We start from the raw sequence: 19,422 nt of genomic DNA, 5'->3' as shown, positions 1-19,422 counted from the left end.
TAAGGAATTAAGCAAACTTTCCCAAAAAAAAACTAACATTTAGAGTATGGATTATATAGCAGCTGAAATCATAATAATTTCTAAAGATTTTACAAACCCTAGGTCTAAACAAGCTTTGTAGAATCAAGGAACTGACTGAATTCTAGGGACCTAGTAGATGAAAGGAACCCACTAGTGAAATCTCACATACCTGGTGATGAAATCTACGGAGGAAACCTTTGGATTTCGGGTCTGAACCTTGAAGAACATTGTTGCTTGTTCTTGTTTTTGGGAGGTTTGCCGACTTTTTCCTCTTCTTTTTGCTCCGAGTTTGGATGATTTTTGGAGAATGAGGGTGTTCTGGGTAAGTCTGACTAAGTTATTAAGCTTAAACTGAGTAAAACGACGTGGTTTAGGCATCAAACGACGTAGTTTAAATGCCCAATGCATAGGTTAAATATGACAAGTTCCACCTACTATAGGTTTGACGGGCCGTCAGTTGACCTACCTACCATCGGTTGGAGTCGTCGTTCAAGCTCTACGCGATAAGGCTTTACTAAAACAAGCATAACTTTTTACTCGGATATGGGATTTTAGCGAACTGGTGGTGTTAGAAAGAGGATTCAATTATCTTTTATTTGATAGGTCATGTGCCACCTAATTTATTCTGTGCTAAAAGATATGACCGTTTTTGAAGTTGACCCAACATCCATATCCCTCCAATCGGCTGCTGACCCTCACCAACGGTCCGTAGGTCTAACCACGAATGCTACTGGTCGACCGTGGGTTGGATAAGAGACCATCAAAATTTGGACCTTAGCGATGGAACCCCACCTGCGATCCGCGGTTCTACCTATGGTCCGTGGGTGGTTCCATCGGTACTGGCACCAACTTTTTGAAAACTAGGATTTTCTTCATTTTAAGATCCGAGGTGTTAAATGTAACATCTGGATCTTGCATCATGTTTGTTATGCTTGTTAATCATCAAAACTCTGCGTGTGGAAAAGCTCACTGCTCCTAGCTCAACAGATAAATTGACGAGTACCACTCTACGTACAATTTAGAAACTGTCTCCATATATCATATCCAACGGGTTCGTACATGTTCCCTGTTCTCTTTCCAATTCATATTGTGCAAATTCCAAGTGGTCTTCTTTTATTTACCCTTTCTCTTTCAATTTATGCGATTAATTCTCTTATTTATGAATGAAATTTAGGTTTTCTACTGTACAACACTACTAAAACATTTTTGACAACTTCCAGTTGCACTCTTATTTTCTAAAAAATGAATAAACCACGTGTAATTTCATGTTATTATAGATTTTTAAATATATATAATTCTACAAAGATTTACTAGTCAACAATGAAACAACTATTTATAATTTACTATAATTCTTTTTTATATGGTGTGAACAATCTTTTCACCAGTTTTGTCAAAAGCAACAATGTTCTTAACAATCTTAACACTGATGGGGCTTAAAGCGCAAACCGCACTTAAAGCGTGGGCTTCACTAAAAAAAGCGCACTATGAAGATATATATAGTGCTTATAATGAATATTGGTTTATCAAAATATATGTTGCTTATATATTCTACTTCTAATCACTAAAATAATATTCTTCCATATCATCTTCCTCAATAGGGTGATTCTCATTGGTATCAGTATCACTAGATTTATAGCCTTCAATCTCTTCTTCCCTGATTGATCTGAATCAACCTCATCTTCTATGTCAATACGTGGAGCTTGGGAGCTTGAGGCGTTAGTTGTAATAACTTCCGATTGTCTCTTTTGTCGCCTTGTGTATGTCAACACATCCTCACCGCTCGACGCTCTTGAAACATCACCCCAAGTTAAGTTGTCATCACCAAAAATCAATTCATTTTATGCTTCGATATTAATACCCATCTTCCCAACCAACCATTCATTACTATGATCAATTTTATCCAACGAGATTGGATCGATGACACTCCGCAAGTCATAACGAGCTTTTAAAGCACGATTATACTTAACAAACACTAAATCATTCAATCTTTGATGCTCCAATCTGTTTCTTTTTTTTGGTATGAATCTGTTGCATTGGTTAGTGTTAGTAAATTAGTCTAATTAATTAACTATGCAAAGAAAAATTAATAAATATGATGTACACTACTACGAGTACTTAGTACTTACATGCTCAAACACACTCCAGTTACGCTCACATCCAGCAGAACTAGCCGTTAAACACCTAAATTCTAATGGCTAATTTTTGGAGATTGGGAGCTGAATTACCATATAAATTCCACCATTCAACTGTAGAAAGTGTTATGTAGACATCATTATGTATAAGTTATTACCTAGGTACTACGTTATTAAGTAAACTTTTAAACCTAAACTAAATAATTAAGAATTTTAATGTTATTGTATATTTGTATTCACTTACCAGGAGATCTTGTCGTTCTAGCTCTTTTTGCAATAGGAAGGCCAAATTGTTGTTCAGCTCGTGTACAATGGTATCTCTGATATGATCTTGTCTTGTACTTTAGTGCTTGGAACCAATTTTTCAATACAAGCATACTGTCACGGACTTTATAATTCGGACAAGACTCCGTGCGGCACTTGACGGTTTACTCACGAATCTTTCACGTTCTTGCAAACTCAAGTAAGCCTTAAACTCGGATCGCTAAGAAAATAAGAAGAAAGACAAAAGCAGAATTTCGGAAGAAGGAACTTGTATTACTTGTTGGATTGTTGGATGCTTTACAAATGAAATGCTACTACTATTTATACTACTCTAATGCCTAAGAGTAATTAAGTGCTGATTTACAAGTCCTATGTACATGCTTCATATCCCTAGAAGATGTCTCTACGGCTTCCGAAAAAGGCTCCTAGAATCCTTCTAGTCTGCCTCAAAATCTGCCCCCAAGGTTGCCTCAAAGTCTGCCCCCAAGGTTGCCTCAAAATCTGCCCCCAAGTTCTGCTCCAAGTCTCTAGGACGACCTAGAGTCTCCTGCAAGCCTCTCCAAGTCCCTTGGGACGCCTGGGCTGCTGCCTGCTTGCTTTGGGCCGCCTGGGCTGCTGCCTGTTTGCTCAGCATGCTGCAAATTTGGGCCTGCCCCAACAGGCTGCTGCGAAATGGGCTGGAAAAGTGGCAGGATGTCACAATCTCCCCCACCTAATGTTGCGACGACCGCGACGCATCGCTGCAAAAACTCCTGAACTTTGTCCTTGAACTGCCACAAGTCTTCGTACTTCTCCTATGTGGCTTCCTCAGGAGTCTGTCCCTTCCAATGTACGAGGAACATAGCGCTGGCTTGTTGTCCTCGTTTCCGTTTGGCTTGGTAATCTATGATGGCTTCAATCTCCCGATCATGCGAGGCAGTGATAGTGATAGGGGCTCGTTGCGATTTGTTCCGGCGGGGATTGTCCTTATCTTCATGATACGGCTTAAGGACGCTTGCATGAAAGACCGAGTGGATCTTTAAGTGTGGAGGCAACTCCAACTTGTATGAAATTTTGCCCACCTTGGCAACAATCTTGAACGGACCCTCATACTTACGCACTAAATTATGATGGACGCCTCTTAGTGCCTTAAACTGCCTCGGATTGAACTTTACCAAAACCATGTCGCCTTCTTTGTAATCCGTGGGACGACGCTTGCGGTCGGCAAACTTTTTCATTCTCTTCGCTGCCTTATCCAATAGGATTTGGCAGTGTCAAGTTGTTCTTCCCAACCCTTGGCAAGATGGTAAGCGCCCAAGCTCTTCCCCTCAAACGAAGTTGGTAGTGAATGGGGAGTTTGGGGTTGCTGACCTGTTGCCAGCTCGAATGGTGTGCGCCCAGTAGACTCACTCTTCTGCAAATTATACGAAAATTGCGCCATGTCTAAGAGCTTGGCCCAATCTTTCTGGTGCGCACTGACATAGTGCCTAAGATAGTACTCCAACAAGGCATTGACGCGCTCTGTCTGGCCATCAGTTTGGGGGTGGAAACTTGTGGAAAAATGAAGTTTTGAACCAAGAATTTCAAAGAGTTCATTCCAAAAGTTCCCGGTGAAACGAGGATCCCGATCGCTGATGATGAACCTCGGCAGCCCCCAATACTTCACTACATTTTTAAAGAACAGTTGTGCAGCTTCCTTGGCAGTGCAACCGGCTGTGGCTGGCATAAATGTAGCATATTTAGAAAACCTATCTACCACGACCATAATGGTGCCAAATCCATTCGACTTCGGTAAAGAAGTAATGAAGTCCATAGTGATGCTTTCCCATGGACGATCTGCTACGGGAAGTGGCTCCAACAGTCCCCCTGGTTGCCTTTGCTCTACCTTGTCTTGTTGGCACACAAGACAAGTCTGCACATAACTTTCGATATCGTCCCGCATACGTGGCCAGAAATAAAGAGCTTCAATCAACGCCCTCGTCCTTCGCTGGCCTGGATGCCCCGCCCACGGAGTATCGTGGCTCTCCTTCATAATTTGCCGTCTGATTGAGCCGAACTTCGGTACATAAATTCTCCGGCCAGTTGTAAGCAAGAGTCCGTCTTCTACCCAAAAACGCCTGGTTCGGCCTTGGGCAGCCAGATCCAATATCTTCTTGGCTTCCGGATCGTGCTGCATACCATCTTTGATTGCGCTTTGTAAGTCACAACGAGCTGAAGAGATAGCCGCTAGATCAGCCTTCCTGCTCAATGCATCGGCCACTACGTTGCCCCTTCCTGGTTTGTACTCCAAGGTATAGTCAAATTTTGCCAAGAAGTCTTGCCATCAAGCCTGCTTTGGTGTGATCTTCTTCTGCGACTGAAAATAGCTCGTGGCAACGTTGTCGGTTTTCACCACAAATTTGGAGCCTAGTAGATAGTGTCTCCATGTGCGTAGACAATGCACAATGGCCGTCATCTCCTTCTCCTGCACAGTGTACCGTCGTTCAGCTTCATTTAACTTCCGGCTTTCAAAGGCTATGGGGTGTCTCTCCTGCATCAAGACTCCCCCAATGGCAAAATCAGAAGCATCTGTATGAATCTCGAAGGTCTTTGTGAAATCGGGCAGCATCAAGACTGGTTCTTCAGTAACCGCAGTCTTAAGACCTTCGAATGCTCCCTGGCACTCCTCGCTCCACGCCCATGGCCTGTTTTTCTTCAGCAACTCGGTCAGTGGGGCGGCTTTAGCGGAATATCCACTAATGAACCTGCGGTAATAATTCGCAAGTCCAAGAAATGAACGTAGCTCGGTCACCTTGGTAGGTGCTTCCCAATCTTGGATCGCCTTTACCTTTGCCTCGTCCATACGAAGCTCACCTTGGCTGATCACATGGCCCAAGAAGTGTATCTTGGGTTGGGCAAACTCGCACTTCTCCCGCTTGACATAAAGCTGGTTATCTCGCAGAACTTTGAAGACTTTCTTCAAGTGTGTCACATGCTCCTCCAAAGTGTCACTATAGATGACTATGTCGTCTAAGTACACCACCACGAATTGATCAAGGTAGGGATGTAGAATTTCGTTCATCAGTGTGCAAAAGGTGGCAGGTGCGTTGGTTAAGCCGAAGGACATCACCAACCATTCGAATGCTCCGTACCTGGTTACACATGCTGTCTTTGGTTCATCCCCCTCCGCGATGCGCACTTGATAATAGCCTTTCCGGAGATCCATCTTGGTAAAGTATTTAGCCTGTCCAAGACGGTCAAACAAATCTGCAATCAGCGGGATCGGATATTTGTTCCTAATTGTGATCTTGTTGAGCGCCCTGTAATCAATGCACAACCGCATCGACCCGTCTTTCTTTTTCTGGAACAAGACAGGCGCGCCTAAGGTGCCTTCGACGGACGGATGTGACCTTCTTCGATGAGCTCTTTCAATTGCTTCCTCAGTTCCTCTAACTCAGGCGGAGCCATGCGGTAAGGTGCATGCGCAGGTGGCTTGGCTCCAGCCTCCAACTCGATCATGTGGTCTACCTCGCGCCTTGGAGGTAGTGTCTTCGGCAGCTCCTCCGGCATCACATCACTGTTTTCCTCCAAAACAGTTTCTATGATTGGTGGCAAAGGTTCCATAGCACCATGGTCTTCATCCGAATTTGCAATGGTGGCAAGGAAAGTCGGTGCTCCTTTCTTCAGGCCCTTCACAATCTGCATGGCCGATAGATGGGCATACCCATCTTTCTTTGGCACCTTAACAAGAGGTACCATGCATGATTTTTCCCCTTCCATCACCATGAGTTGTTGAAGGTAGGGATCAATCATTGTGTGACAACGTTGAAAGAACTCCTGCCCAAGAATGATGTCGAAAATGTCCAAAGGAGCAACGGTAAAATTCGTTTTACCATGCCATTTTCCTAAGGTGATGCTGACTTCACGAGCAATTCCACACACGGGAGTTGGTGGAGCGTTGACCGTCTTGATGCGATTGTTACTTGGAACAATTTTCAGTCCCAATTTTTCCGCCATCGTCTTGGTCATGATATTTGCTTCGGCACCGGAGTCCACCATGGCCCGAGCTGGTTGCCCGTTGATGGAGATGTCCACATATTGCGTCCTGCAGTCCCTTGGCTTGTCGGTCTGTTTGGCTATAGCACCGCACAGACTAACCATGCCTAGCTGAGTAGTGTCTGCCGATTTCGCCTTCTCTTGTGCCTCCTTTTCCTTCCGTTCACGGACGATGGCACCAAGGCTCTTCATCTCTGGGCACCTGGCATAACCGTGTGGTCCGCCACATATATAGCACCCGTCTCCTTTGCTGGACTGCGTCCGCTTCTCCGAGAACTTTTGGCGTTCAAACCGTCTGCCATCCGATTTGGGCGTGTCACGCTGTTTGGAAGGTGCCGACTGTTCTCTGCCTCGTCCATGATCTCCCCCACCTTTAACCTGACTGCCCCTTGCTTCCTTGCCCTTCGCCTTGTCCAAACGATCATGTTTGAAATCTGTCAAGGTTTCGGCTTGAGTGATGGCTTCATCGATGGTTTTTACTTGACGCCGCTCTAACTCGGTCCTCGCCCAATTCTGCAGCCCGTCCATGAAGGTGAACAGCATGTCATCTTCCGTAAGTTGGGGAATTTGGAGGGTTAAAATTGTGAACTCTTTCACATACGCCTTGATACTTCCCGTCTGCTTCAACTCTCGGAGTTTGCGTTTCATCTCATACACGGCATTATTGGGGAAGAAAGCTTTCTTAAATTCCTCACGGAATTGTTCCCATGTGTCGATGGTACGTATGCCCTTCTCAATTTCGGCATCTTTGCGTTTCCACCATAACATGGCTACATCGGAAAGGTACAACACGGCAGTGTTGATCTTGCTGGCATCGCTCCTGACCCTATTACACTTGAAATAATTCTTCAAGTGCCATAGGAAATTACCCACCTCTAAGGCGTCACGGACACTTTTGAACATTGGTGGCTTGGGAACCTCGACTCTGGTCTCCCTTTCCTGGCCAAGTGATGTTGATCCACCAACCTCTCTCTCTTCTTCGAGAGTTTCTACCTTGTTCTTCAGCGTCTCAATCGTCGCAAGGGCGTCTAAGAACCTGAATTCCAAGGAAGTAATAGTTTCCTTCATCGCTAACTCAGTCCGCTTGCGTACCTCCAACTCCTTCCGGATTTCCTCAACTTCCTCAAGAGCATGCTCTTCGAGGTCTTTGAAGTTTCTGTTCATTCCATTCAAGCGCTGGCCTAAGATCTCAACAGCTTGCTTCGCCATTTCGACGCTGGCAATCCACTCATGTCCAACAGTAACGTCTACGGCATCTTCGCCGTTGTCGTCGTCACTTCCATCGACAATAGAGGGCGGGAGAAATGTTTGTCCATCGCTTGGTGTAGGATCGCTTGGTGGAAGATCGGGCAGATTGGGTTCGTTTCCCTTCTGCTTGTTCTTCCCTTTCTTGTTTTTCTTTCCTCCATCAGATCGAACGTTGGGGGTGTGGCTAGCGCCGCTACCGTCTCCTTCGTTAGTCATTTTCTTACGATGAACCTGCTCTGATACCACTTGTCACGGACTTTATAATTCGGACAAGACTCCGTGCGGCACTTGACGGTTTACTCACGAATCTTTCACGTTCTTGCAAACTCAAGTAAGCCTTAAACTCGGATCGCTAAGAAAATAAGAAGAAAGACAAAAGCAGAATTTCGAAAGAAGGAACTTGTATTACTTGTTGGATTGTTGGATGCTTTACAAATGAAATGCTACTACTATTTATACCACTCTAATGCCTAAGAGTAATTAAGTGCTGATTTACAAGTCCTATGTACATGCTTCATATCCCTAGAAGATGTCTCTACGGCTTCCGAAAAAGGCTCCTAGAATCCTTCTAGTCTGCCTCAAAATCTGCCCCCAAGGTTGCCTCAAAGTCTGCCCCCAAGGTTGCCTCAAAATCTGCCCCCAAGGTCTGCTCCAAGTCTCTAGGACGACCTAGAGTCTGCTGCAAGCCTCTCCAAGTCCCTTGGGACGCCTGGGCTGCTGCCTGCTTGCTTTGGGCCGCCTAGGCTGCTGCCTGTTTGCTCAGCATGCTGCAAATTTGGGCCTGCCCCAACAGGCTGCTGCGAAATGGGCTGGAAAAGTGGCAGGATGTCACAATACGACCCATTTATTTTTTGACAATTCCCAATAGCTGGATTTTGAAAGAAGAACTCTGGATTTAAATAATGTCCAGCAGCAATGGATGATGCAATTGGCATTGCCATCTTTCATCAATAATCTTAAAGATATCTTTATATTTTGCAGCATTCCCTTCAAATGCCTTTGCAATAGCCTTCTTAGCTCTATCCGCGGCTTCATAAATGTACCCCATGGCAGGTTTTTTCTCATTATTAGCTAATCACAACACTTTAACAAGAGGCCCCATTATCTTCAAAATATTAAAAACCTTACTCCAGTATGATGCTATCAAGACAGTATGTGTTGCAGTTTTCCCCCTTGGTAACTTAGCCCACCTACTAATCACCCATTTGTCAGATGTAAACATTACTCACAGATTTGTTTTTTGACAATGCAATCGTTGCAATGTCAGAAAACTCGTTGCAAATCGAGTAATCCCACATTTCACCAACTCTTTCTTTTTAGTGAAATCTCTCATCATATTTAAGACTCCTGAGTGTCCATAAATGAAACCGACAAGGGCAATTGCTTTTTAGAGGGCATTCTAGATGATATGAATCTTTTCTATGTCTTTTAACATAAGATCTACACAATGAGTTGCACATGGCATCCAAAATATGTGTGGTCTTTTTCTCTGTAACAGTTCACCTATAGAAAAAATGGGTAAATAGATATGTTACAATTTAGAAATCAAAACTTTGACCTATAGTAGAAAACATAAAGCATAGATTTTTAAAGCAATGAATTCTTACCAGCCAACACAAAGTTGATACCATTATCACTTACAATTTGAACCACATTTTGTTCTCCAATGCGTTCCACATATCTATCTAGCAATTCACATAACTTCTCTCTCCGGTCTTAACAAGTGAGGAAGCATCAATCGACTCAATAAACACAGTTCCATGTGGAGCGTTCACCAAAAAGTTTATCAAAATTTTCTTTTTTTATCTGTCCAACCATCTGCCATAATAGAAGTTCCATACTTAACCCATTTTTCTCTGTGTCTGTTTATAATCTCATTGGTCAACTCAACTTCCTTCCTAAGTAATGAAACTCTTAATTCATGGTAGCTTAGAGGCTTCAAGTTTGGACCATACCTTCCTATAGCCTCAACTGCTTCCTTAAATCTTTTTGAGCGCGCTACATGGAATGGGATCCCATTATCATAAAAGAAGCGAGCTACTTTTTGAACCGTCATTGCTCTTGCTTCTTTATCACACGAGTCTTTGATATTTGTTTGCCTCAGTGTTCCACGCTTTTGTAGAAATATATCCATAGGTAGGTACCTTTCCTTTGGCCAGTTTCTTATTAGAGCCACTAGGAAAGCTTCCTCTGCCTCTTTTCTTATGATTGATCTCTTGGACTTCATCTTCTCCACCAACATTGTCTTGATATTCAAACTCATCAAATTCGGGAAACTCGTTAGCATATAATTCCTTTCTTATTTTTTTCTCCATGTAATTTTTCAGTTCCTTTCTAACCTCCTCTGGGCATTTTATACACTTCGCTGTATTCCTAAAGTTCCCGATCAAATGTTGTTTTGCCCGATTAATTCCCCTCGTGGTTGTTTTTCCACAAAAATTGCACGTGAATCTTGTAGTGTCATCAGGGACCTTAAGTAGTTATATTTCCAACCAGGATCCCTTCTATTGCCTCAAGACAAGTCCTCTCCATTTCTACTTCTGGAAAAGTTATAATATAGCTGTTATAATTTCTAAATAATAAATAATAGTACACTACAAGAACAAAGAAAGGGGACACTAGTGACTGGACAAGTTCTTCATTATTTTTAAGCTGAAACAAGAAAAAGCATAAAGAATTTTGCATGCAAGCAAATAATGAAATACAACAACTACATATATATATGGGGTCCACCACTATGGTTATATATCTTTGTTATCATCCTATTACAATTTCCAGGTGTTCAATTTTCTTTGATCATTTTTAAAGGCAAGACACCTCAAGTCATAAGTTATTAAACAAGGAGTCAAGGACAAGTGTCCAATATTTCCATATTTTTAAAAATTTTCTATAAATATAAAAAGAAGTACGAAATATTGAAGCATCAACAATTTATGAAATCACTAAAAACTAAAAAGTAAGAAGAAGTAAGAGAAAGATACTTGTGTATTTGCTTGGTTTGTTGCCTTGTTCTGCCAGAGGAAGGGGAAGAAGAACATATTGTTTTTTTTGTGCCGTAGGCCTTCTTATAATACTTCTGTTTTTTTTTTGGTCTTTTAGAAACTCTGTAACTTCCCGTTAATTGCAGTCTAGTGAAGTTGTGAACTTGGACAGACTCTTCTAATAATTTAAAAGAACGCTTTTTTAAACTCATTTTTTTTTTAAAATAGAAGGGCCCATTGACACATGGGCCTCGCCTTAGGTCATGCTAAGTGACAGATGGTATCTGCGCCTCGCTTTTGCGCTTAGGCGCGCTTTTAATTTCACTGTGTTTTCACGTTAAGTATAGATTATTAATTCTTGCAAAATTACTCTCAAAAGAGAAAATATGACAAGACCGATGTAGTATTACTGTTTTTTTTGGTCGAAAAAGGATATATTTTATATATATAGTTAAAGGTTTACCATTACATCAGTACTAGTACTACTAAATACCAAACGGTTGCCAAAACGAGCTAACTTATTACATGTAGACTATAATATAAGTTTGCTAGATAGTGCTACACCAAGATCAGCTTTCAGGTAATCCTTTACAGCTTCCGGAGGAGATAGTAACATATGCGGTTGGTTGGGCAATGTCAGCTTCGCACCTATCTTAGACAAAACATCAGCTACCATGTTTGCTAGGCGAAAATTATGGCGGACGTCGGATTCCCCAACTTCAACATTGACCTGCAGGACATAATAATATAATTGTAAGTTTGAGGTGTGTCCTCTAAAAACTGCAAAATTTCAAGAAAGTCTGTCTCAACTTCTAAAGGAAGGAGGTGATGAGTGAAGGCGCTGTGAAGACCAGTAAGAAAGGCCTCAATTTCAGACATGGTATGGTTGTGGCAATGAGTTCGATTGTGGAAGCCGACTATCCCATCCCCACTCGAGTTACGGACGATGCCCCAATGCCTCCTATGCCTTTGTTTTTTTAGAAGGAGCCATCAGTGTTCAGTTTATAAAACCCGAAAGGGGTAGAAACCAGTAGTATTACTCTTTACTCTTAGTTTCCAACTCTTATTGCCTTGTTCCATCTTGAAATTGCTTGGACTTTATTGTTGTGGTATTCTTTCTTCTTTTTCTTTCTCCAAAAAACTGATTTGATTGCCACTGAAATCTGATTACATATGAAGGAGGGCTAGGCCTAGCCTTCTATAGAGATGTATACATATGTCAAAAACCAAAAAAGTTAGCACAAAACAGTGGCAAAGGAAAAGCTTCAAAGGAAGCTCATATTGACTAGGCCTAGCCTTCTATAGAGATGTATACATATGACAAAAACAAAAAAGGTTAGCCCAAAAAAGTGGCAAAGGAAAAGCTTCAAGGAAGCTCATATTGGAGCCTTCTCGGTTCTCATCTTGACTCAAAATGATGGGAATTGCGATCTATCGGTAGTTAGCAAACCTCTGATGGCTGTTGGTAAGTCTGTATACTGTGTATATACCTTAATTACACCAGTACTATGGCTCATAGAAGCCAATTTGTCCGCTATCTTCGTTAGCTTTTCTAAAGAAGTGCCTGGTAATCACTCCATGTTCTAGTACTATTTTCTTGATATGTACCGTAAGCAAAATAGAACTAATATATTAATGTCACTGAGAATTTTCTTCGTGCAGATGATCACTTCGTTTTTCTTTAATATGCATCTTAATTAACTTTCTGGACTTTTCTATGTAGTTCTAAGTAGGAATAACTATTAGGAATCTGCTTTTGAACTGCAGTAAAATTACTGCCTATGTTTTAAGTAAGACTTAGTCAATTAGTTGTTAGTCTTGCTTTCCTATTATTTAGGAGTTGTTTAGTGACTGCTACATCATGTGTTATTATTTTTACTTTTCATTCTAGGCTTTTATATATCTAGTCTGAAGCATTAGTAAAATAATAATTCTTCGGCTTCAATTATGTTCTCTTCCCTTCTTTTTGTTTTAGGTGCAGACTTTGATTTCCCTGTGTTATTTAACTTAAATAGGTTTTTTTAAACCTTCAATTGGTATCAGAGCTTTATTTCTTAAGGGACCTGTATGTGTGGGCGCCAATCAGATTTCGTGAATACCATGAACGGAGAAGCAAGTTTTTCTTCAATGGTACCACCAACTTTTGGTGGAGAAAGTTATCAAATCTGGGGCTGTTAGAATGCAGGCATATCTTGAAGCTTTGGATCTCTAGGACGCTGTAGAAGATGAATACATCATTGCTCCCTTGCCAAACAATCCAACGATGACACAAATCAAAAATCACCATGAAAGGAAAATTAGGAAACAAAGGCAAAGGCATGTTTATTTACAAAAGTTTCATCCACTTTCTTCACCCGTATCATGTTTCTGAAGTAGACAAAAGAGGTATGGGATTATCTTAAAGCTGAGTATGAAGGAGATGAGAGAATTTGAGGGATGCAAGTGCTGAATTTAGTACGTGAGTTTGAGTTGCAAAAGATGAAGGACAGTGAAACCATAAAGGAATACACTGACCGACTTCTTAACATGCCAACTATGTCAGATTGTTGGGTTCCACGTTTAACGATTCAAGGATCGTTGAGAAAATCCTTGAAACGGTACCTCAAAGATTTGAGGCGACCATTACAACCTTAGAAAATACTAAGGACTTGTCCAGTATACACTAACAGAGCTCTTAAGTGCCTTTCAAGCACAAGAGCAACGACGTGTTATGAGACAAGGAGTTGTCGAAGGAGCTTTACTTGCCAAGCGTCAAGATGATGGACGATATATGAAAAAGAAGAACAAGAAATACCAACCAACAGATGGAGAAGGTGCAGAACGCAACAACAAAAACAAAACAGGCAGCTTCAAAGGAAACTACCCTCTTTGTAAGCATTGCGGCAAGATCGGACATGCACCTTTCAAGTGTTGGAGAAGGCTTGAAGCTAAGTGCAATCAATTTGGGCATGGAGCAATCATTTGTAAGAACAAAACTCAGCAGCAGGATGTAGATGCTTGAGTTGTAAATGAACAGCAGGAGGATCAACTATTTGTTGCATCATGTTTTGCAAGCAATGTTTCTAGCGAGTCGTGGTTAATTAATAGCGGATGCACAAATCTTATGACTCATGATAGAGAACTCTTCAAAGAATTGAAACCTACTCGAGTTGCAAATGCTCGAACAGGCCATGGTGGTCACATTCCAGTAAAAGGAATGGGAACTATTGCAGTTGAGACACAAGCAGGGACAAAAACAATAACAAATGTTCTTTATGTACTAGACTTAGACCGAAACTTGTAGTGTTGGTCAATTGTTAGAAAAAGGTTTCAAACTTTATTTTGAAGATAAGTATTGCTTGATCAAGGATCCCTCAGGGCAGGACGTTTAAAGTCAAAATGAAAGAAAAAAGTTTTCTCATTAGATCCATTTGAGAAAGAGCAAATGTTGTATTCAGCAAAAGAAAATGTCGCTGAGTTATGACATAAGAGACTCGGGCATTATCATTATCAAGGGCTTGTCAAGATGCAAAAGTTGAAGATGGTGGAGAGCTTACCTGATCTGGAAGAAAATTCAACTGAATGTCATGCCTGCCAATTTGGCAAGCAACACAGAAAGTCATTTCTAAAATCAACCTTGATAGCCTCAGAAAAGCTACGAATAGTTCACACTGATGTCGCAGGGCCTCAAAGAACTCCATCACTACAAGGTAGCATCTATTACGTTCTTTTCATTGACGATTTTACAAGAGTGCGTTGGATTTTTTTCTTGAAATTAAAGTCAGAAGTTGCTGGTGTATTCTGGAAATTCAAGAAATTGGTGGAAAATCAAGTAATTGTAAGATTCAAGCTTTGAGTTCTGATAATGGGAAGAAATACACTTCAATGAAATTTGATTCATTCTGTGAGGAGGCGGCATTGTGCATCAGCTTACAACACCATACACACCATAACAAAATGGTGTTAGTGAAAGAAGAAATAGATGGATAATGGAGATGGCCAGATGTATGTTGCATGAGAAGGAGTTGCCCAAGATATTCTGGACAGAGGCAGCAAATACCACAGTTTTTATGCAAAATCGACTTCCAACAAAAGCTTTGAAAGATAAAACACCATTTGAAGCTTGGTACGGGTTTAAGCCTTCACTAAGTTTTCTTAAAGTGATTGGTTGTGTCTGTTTTGTTCATGTTCCTCAGGTTAAACATGACAAACTTGACAAGAAGGCAATCATAGGATCCATGTGGGTTACAGTGGAGTTTCTAAAGCCTACAAGGTCTATCATCCTCAGACATGAAAGATAACAATTACAAGAGATGTTCATTTTAGTGAGAATGAACAGTGGGACTGGAAGAACTCTCAGAAATCAGGAAGAAGCTCTCTAGAAGCAAACATCAGCCCTCCTGAAGAGCAAGAACAGTGGCAGCAAGAACAAGAAGATAATCATCAAGTCAAGGGGAGAAGATTGTTGTCAGATATCTATCAGAGGTGTAATTTCGCCATCTATGAACCTGCTGGTCCCGTAGAAGCTTTGCAAGACCCAAAATGGAAGAAGGCAATGGAGGAGGAGATCTCCATGAATGAGAAAAATAAAACTTGGGTGATAGTCAACAAACCTGGAGATAGAAAAGTCATTGGTGTGAGATGGGTCTTTAGAACAAAGTTAAATGCAGATAGTTCCATCAACAAATACAAGGCGAGGCTTGTAGTTAAAGGGTATGCACAAATTTATGGTGTTGATTACTCTGACACTTTTTATTTTGTTGCAATATCAGACACAATCAGATTGCTACTCGCAATAGCAGCACAAATGGAATGGAAGGTGTTCCAACTTGATGTCAAATCAACTTTCTTAAATGGCATACTGGAGGAGGAAATGTATGTTGAGCTACCATCAGGATTTGTGAAGCACGGTGATGAAGACAAAGTCTATCTGCTAAAAAAGGCTTTGTATGGCCTAAAGCAAGCACCAAGAGATTGGTATAGTAGGATAGATGATCATCTGTTAAGCTTGGGCTTTGAAAAAATGCTTGTCTGAATCGACTCATAAAGACACTGATATCCTTATTATGTCTTTATTATGTCGCTCTATGTTGATGATCTTCTGGTAATAGGAAATAATACAAGGTTGGTTGAGGAGTTTAAAGAAGAAATGATGAAAGTTTTTGAAATGATAGATCTTGGTCTTATGACCTATTTTCTTTGAATGGAGATCAAGTAAAGCAAAAGTGAAGTGTTCATTTGCCAAAAGAAATACGCAAGGGAAATTTTGAAGAAATTTCAGATGGAGGAATGCAAGTCGATGAGCACGCCGATGAATCAAAAAGAGAAGCTCTGTAAAGAAAATGGAGCCAACAAAGTTGATGAAGGTTATTATAGAAGCTTGATTGGATGCTTAATGTATCCCACTGCAACAAGGCCTGATATTTTATTTGTTGTAAGTCTCTTATCTCGTTTTATGCACTGTGCAAGTGAAATGCATTTAGGAGCAGCAAAAAAAAAGAATATTAAGATATCTCAAAGGTACTATTGACTATGGTGTGAAGTTTGGGAAGTGTCCAAGCTTCAAGTTACTTGGATTCTCATATAGTGATTGGGCTGGATCCGCCGAAAATATGAGAAGTACCTCTTGCCATTGTTTCAACGAATATTCTCATAGTCATCTAAGAAACAGGAAATGGTTGCACAATCAACTGCAGAAGCTGAATTTATAGCAGCAACAGGAGCAATAAACCAAGTCTTGTGGCTTAGAAAGATCATGTATGATTTACATTTGGAACAGAAGGAAAGTACTATCATTCTTGTCGACAACCAGACAGCTATTGCAATCTCAAACAGTCCGGTGTTTCACGAGAAGACCAAGCATTTCAACATCAAGTTCTATTTCCTGAGAGAAGTGCAGCAAAGGGGAGAAGTGAGTCTAGTCTACTGCAAGTCTGAAAACCAGCTAGCAGATCTGTTTACTAAGCCTTCACCGGTCAGCAAATTCGAGCTTCTTAGACAGAAAATTGGAGTTTGCAGTATCCAAAACAAGGAGGAGTGTTAGGAATCTGCTGTTGAACTGCAATTTTACTGCCTATGTTTTAACTAAAACTTAGTCAATTAGTTGTTAGTCTTGCTTTCCTATTATTTAGGAGTTGTTTAGTGACTGCTAGATCATGTGTTATTATTTTTACTTTTAATTCTAGGCTTTTATGTATCTAGTCTGAAGCATTAATAAAATAGCTCTTCATCTGCTTCAATTCTGTTCTCTTCCGTCTTTATATTTTAGGTGGAGACTTTGATTTCCCTGTGTTATTTAGCTTAAATAGGTTTTTTAAAACCTTCAATAACTGATGGTTGAAGTATCACAGGACCAAAGTCGTGCTCTGGATATGATCCAAAATGACCCGGAGCTCTCTAGCCTGATGTTGGTTCAGGCACCCCTTGTTGATGTAGAGATCAGAGGTGTGCCAGCTCTTCAGTTTTTAGGGGACATTGTCTGGAAATAAAGAAAAAGAACTTGACACTGCATCAGCTAATCAGGTATCATTCTTGTAAGTTGTATTGACTATCCATTTCGTGTGATTTTTCCTGTTTACCGATGATGCTAAAATGTCATTCTAGAAGTTCAGACAGTAACCGTTGTAATCTCCTCTGCAGGATAGCTTAGTTGTCTCTGGGAATTATTGCTACTTTGACACAGCACTATTGCATTGGGTCTTGTCCTTTTATTCTATCTTTGAGATGACAGAATGGGCATTTCTTTTGTTTGTTGCATGTATAAACAAAGTGTTAACTCAATATGATATCCTGGGATTGTGATGGAAGTGTCAAATGGATGCACATATGCTACAGCCTTATCATTTTCTTTTGCTAAAGTTTTTCTTATTATAATCTGCACTTATACAAGCTTCTTTTTCTGAATAATACAGATGTTTCCAGTCGCATTTGGCAACAAACTGCATTGATGGACTATGAGCACCCAAGTCTTTTGATGGTCTTGCTCTTACTAGTAAACTCTAATACATGCGATACTCATGTTATTTTACTTAAGTACAGGAAAATAAATACACAGTGGGAGTTTCCTTGGGACGAGTCAACAAAAATGGGGCTGAAAAGAATTATTTGTTTTCATATCAGTGACTTGACATTTGAAATAAAAAAGAACGTGGCAAAGAACTGGTGGAACAAGTAAACTGGACGTCAGTCTCCCGTTTGTTTTTTTCTTCTCTTGGGACATAGTGAACTTGTTTTGTTGTATAAAATGGGCTGTACGATGCTTTTATTTTGTGGATTTCGAAACAGCTAAGAAAAGGCTTGTGACTGTGTATATAGATATGCTTCTGCCTTTATGTTCTGTCAAACTCGGTATACTAGATTTTTCTAGTTCTAATATACAAGTGAAATATACTACAACACTTGTCTTACACCCCAGATCCCCCTGCCCTCTGCCTCAATTTTTTGTCGAAAGGCATTACTGTACTTGTAACTCGGTTGACTGAAAGAGTGTTCTCTTTTCCATTGTTTGAATATAGTAAAATTTTTGAAAATTGTTTTTGGGTCTGGAGATCATTTCATTAAAAATCAAACAAATGGTGGAAGCCCAGTCTATACAAAAAGAAAGGAGATCTGGCCCAAAATTAGGCTCGATCCGAAATAAGGAATACGAAAGATTTACTAAACAAAACAAATATCCGAGCTTTGTACTAGCGTATTTGGGTACTCTATTATTCTCCTCGCCTCCACCATTTGAATATATTTCCACCATGGTTGAGCTTGCAGCGTTTCCTTACATCTTGATACCTATTTGTTTAGCTATTGGCTTTGTCTATCTCTTCACTCTCGCTTGGTAAGTGTTCTTCCATCAACTCCCTCTCTTTTTCCTTACTTTGAGATGATGTTTCACATTTCTTTCTTGGGTGGTCTGTTTGTTACTATAAGGGACCGTAGAAACACTTCATTCCAGCTCAAATTTGGCTCTTCCTGTAAGCATTTGTTATCTCATATTTGTCTTCTTGGAATTTATTTTGCTCTTCTCCTTCTCGTGTTTCTTCATGTCCCTTTGCAGGTGATGTTGAGTAGATGTTGCATTGTCTTCTTTAGGATTCACTTCTGAAAAGCTCCAATTACGCAAGACCCAACGAAGTTTGGTAGCAAGTTTTAGGTGAGGTACAAGTTGTTTCCCACTAGATCTGACACCACTTGCAGTGGACAAGGTAATTTTCATTGCAAGTTGGATATCAGAGTTCTCAATAAACTTTGGAAAACTTATTGCAAAAGAGATAAGACACAGAGTGACTAGGCCACCTAGTTCTTTACTTTTCTTCAACTTAATGACAAGGCTATGTAAAGCAGAAGTTGCTTATTCATGTCAGAATTGATGTGGAAACGGTAGTAACTAAGAGGTTCCACATTGAGAAGATGAGGGATGAGTTGAGACTTGAGATGTGAGTTCATAAACTAGTGCCACAAGTATCTGGTATAGGTGCACATGCAGGAGCCAGTGTTGGAGAGTGTCCTATGATGTCCACTAGCACTACTATACCGACTTTTACACCCTCTACATTAGAGGCAACGGGAGCAGACAGCGTAGAGTCTACTTAGTTTATTGAGACTACTTCATCATTATCACAGTTCTCACCATATGCTCTTACACCAACAAATTTCATGAGATTGGTAAAGATGGAGGATCAATATGAGAAGCAGAGGAAGTTACTTGTTGAATAACTAGGTCTGTTTGTTGATACGACCATCACAGAGGTATTGGGGTCGTATAAAGACTTAAATGCCCGGATAGATGATAT

General features: G+C 40.6%; 1 protein-coding gene across 4 annotated transcripts in view; it reads left to right on the top strand.

Annotated features, from left to right (window-relative positions):
* LOC107017934 (ATPase ARSA1-like) overlaps nucleotides 1-18,034 on the top strand; it is a 34,589-nt gene extending 16,555 nt beyond the window's left edge. The window contains exons 10-11 of one of the 4 annotated variants that reach the window (XM_015218232.2): nucleotides 16,990-17,161; nucleotides 17,551-18,034. In XM_015218232.2, the coding sequence (XP_015073718.1) occupies nucleotides 16,990-17,127 (138 nt within the window). In that variant the 3' untranslated portion in view covers nucleotides 17,128-17,161; nucleotides 17,551-18,034. Of the gene's footprint in view, nucleotides 1-16,989; nucleotides 17,173-17,278; nucleotides 17,486-17,550 lie in introns of those variants that run through there. The other 3 variants (XM_015218230.2, XM_015218229.2, XM_015218231.2) reach the window with 3 other exon arrangements.
* Nucleotides 18,035-19,422: the final 1,388 nt, after the last annotated feature.

This window comes from Solanum pennellii, chromosome 4 (genome assembly GCF_001406875.1).
Source record: "Solanum pennellii chromosome 4, SPENNV200".
In the NCBI taxonomy this organism is placed as follows: domain Eukaryota; kingdom Viridiplantae; phylum Streptophyta; class Magnoliopsida; order Solanales; family Solanaceae; genus Solanum; species Solanum pennellii.
This window is presented reverse-complemented; position numbering and strand designations above follow the sequence as displayed.